Source organism: Chaetura pelagica, unplaced genomic scaffold (assembly GCF_000747805.2).
Source record: "Chaetura pelagica isolate M959 unplaced genomic scaffold, ChaPel_1.0 C11445650, whole genome shotgun sequence".
NCBI classification, from domain to species: domain Eukaryota; kingdom Metazoa; phylum Chordata; class Aves; order Apodiformes; family Apodidae; genus Chaetura; species Chaetura pelagica.
Genome location: NW_009968835.1, coordinates 475 through 1,718, shown reverse-complemented (window position 1 = coordinate 1,718; position 1,244 = coordinate 475). Strand labels below are relative to the sequence as shown.

Below are 1,244 nucleotides of genomic sequence, written 5' to 3'. Positions count from 1 at the left end.
GATAATTTTACTTTTTCCTTTCTGAATCATTTGTCTTCTCAAATTTCCAGTAGATATGCACTGCAACAGAGCAGCATTTTAACAAATTACTTGGTTTTCTTTTTGCTAAGGATTAATGTTGTTTCTGGTTTTCCTTTGTCACTGTAAGGCTGATAAGGCTTTCTAATACTTTTTCTTTTAATGTCATAATAGGATGTTTGGAATGGTTTTGGAGAAAATTATCATTCCTGAAATCCAGAAAGTGTCTGGGCAAGTTGAGAAGAAAATCTGTGCTGTTGGCATTACAAAAATATTAACAGAATGTCCTCCTATGATGGACACCGAGTACACCAAGCTGTGGTATGTAGAACACTTCTTCAGGCTCCTTTAGGGAGGCTATTTTGATTTTTTTGAAAATGTGAGCTTTCTTCAAAATATATTCTTCAAATAAACTCCATTATGATTTCTTCAGGCCTACTGTTGCTAGGATGCTGAGTTTGCAGGCTTTTCATGCCACTTCTCAACAAATAAAATTGTATTTTCAAGGCAGAAGTCAGAACTGGTTTGAGATTTTTGTGATAAAGAGAGCACTGTCAAGGGTTCCAAGTAACTTTGAACATTCTTGCAAAATACACCCTGTCCTTATGTATTTTAAGTGCTCCCATTTTATCCTCTCCTCTTTACATATAGGATCCCTTTGCTGCAGGCCCTCATTGGCCTCTTTGAACTGCCTGAGGATGACACTATCCCTGATGAAGAGCACTTCATTGACATAGAAGATACTCCAGGATATCAGACTGCATTCTCTCAGCTAGCCTTTGCTGGAAAAAAAGAACACGATCCTGTAGGTCAAATGGTGAACAATCCTAGAATCCATCTGGCACAGTCTCTTCACAAACTGTCCACAGCGTGCCCAGGCAGGGTAGGTGACTGTTCTGCATGGCATGCTAATGCTGAATTCTACAGAGAAGTGGTGCTTTTTTGATAATAGGTCTCTTTTGCTAATGTTTGATAATCAGCAAAATGAAGTATGTCATAACCAAAATGCCAGATATGGCTCTTTTTTGTTCTTTAATGGAATGTAGCTTTTGTAAGGGCTTTTTCCCCTAGTAACCTTAGAAAGACTGTCTTTTTCACATTGATTAATTTAGCAATAAGCTTGAATATGCCATTTCTTAAAGGAAAATATATCCTCTTGTTGGTATAGAACTAATACTTGTGTCTAGGTCAATTACACCTCCTCAGAAGACATCAGGCAACTCATA

The 1,244-nt window shown here is 37.5% G+C and overlaps 1 protein-coding gene across 1 annotated transcript; it reads left to right on the top strand.

Moving 5' to 3' along the window:
* Positions 1-192: 192 nt before the first annotated feature.
* Positions 193-901, top strand: LOC104395967 (exportin-2-like; the record flags this gene model as incomplete). Its single annotated transcript, XM_010005731.1, has 2 exons — positions 193-339; positions 670-901. Coding segments are annotated over 2 exons (379 nt in total), but the record flags the coding sequence as incomplete, so codon positions are not given.
* Positions 902-1,244: the final 343 nt, after the last annotated feature.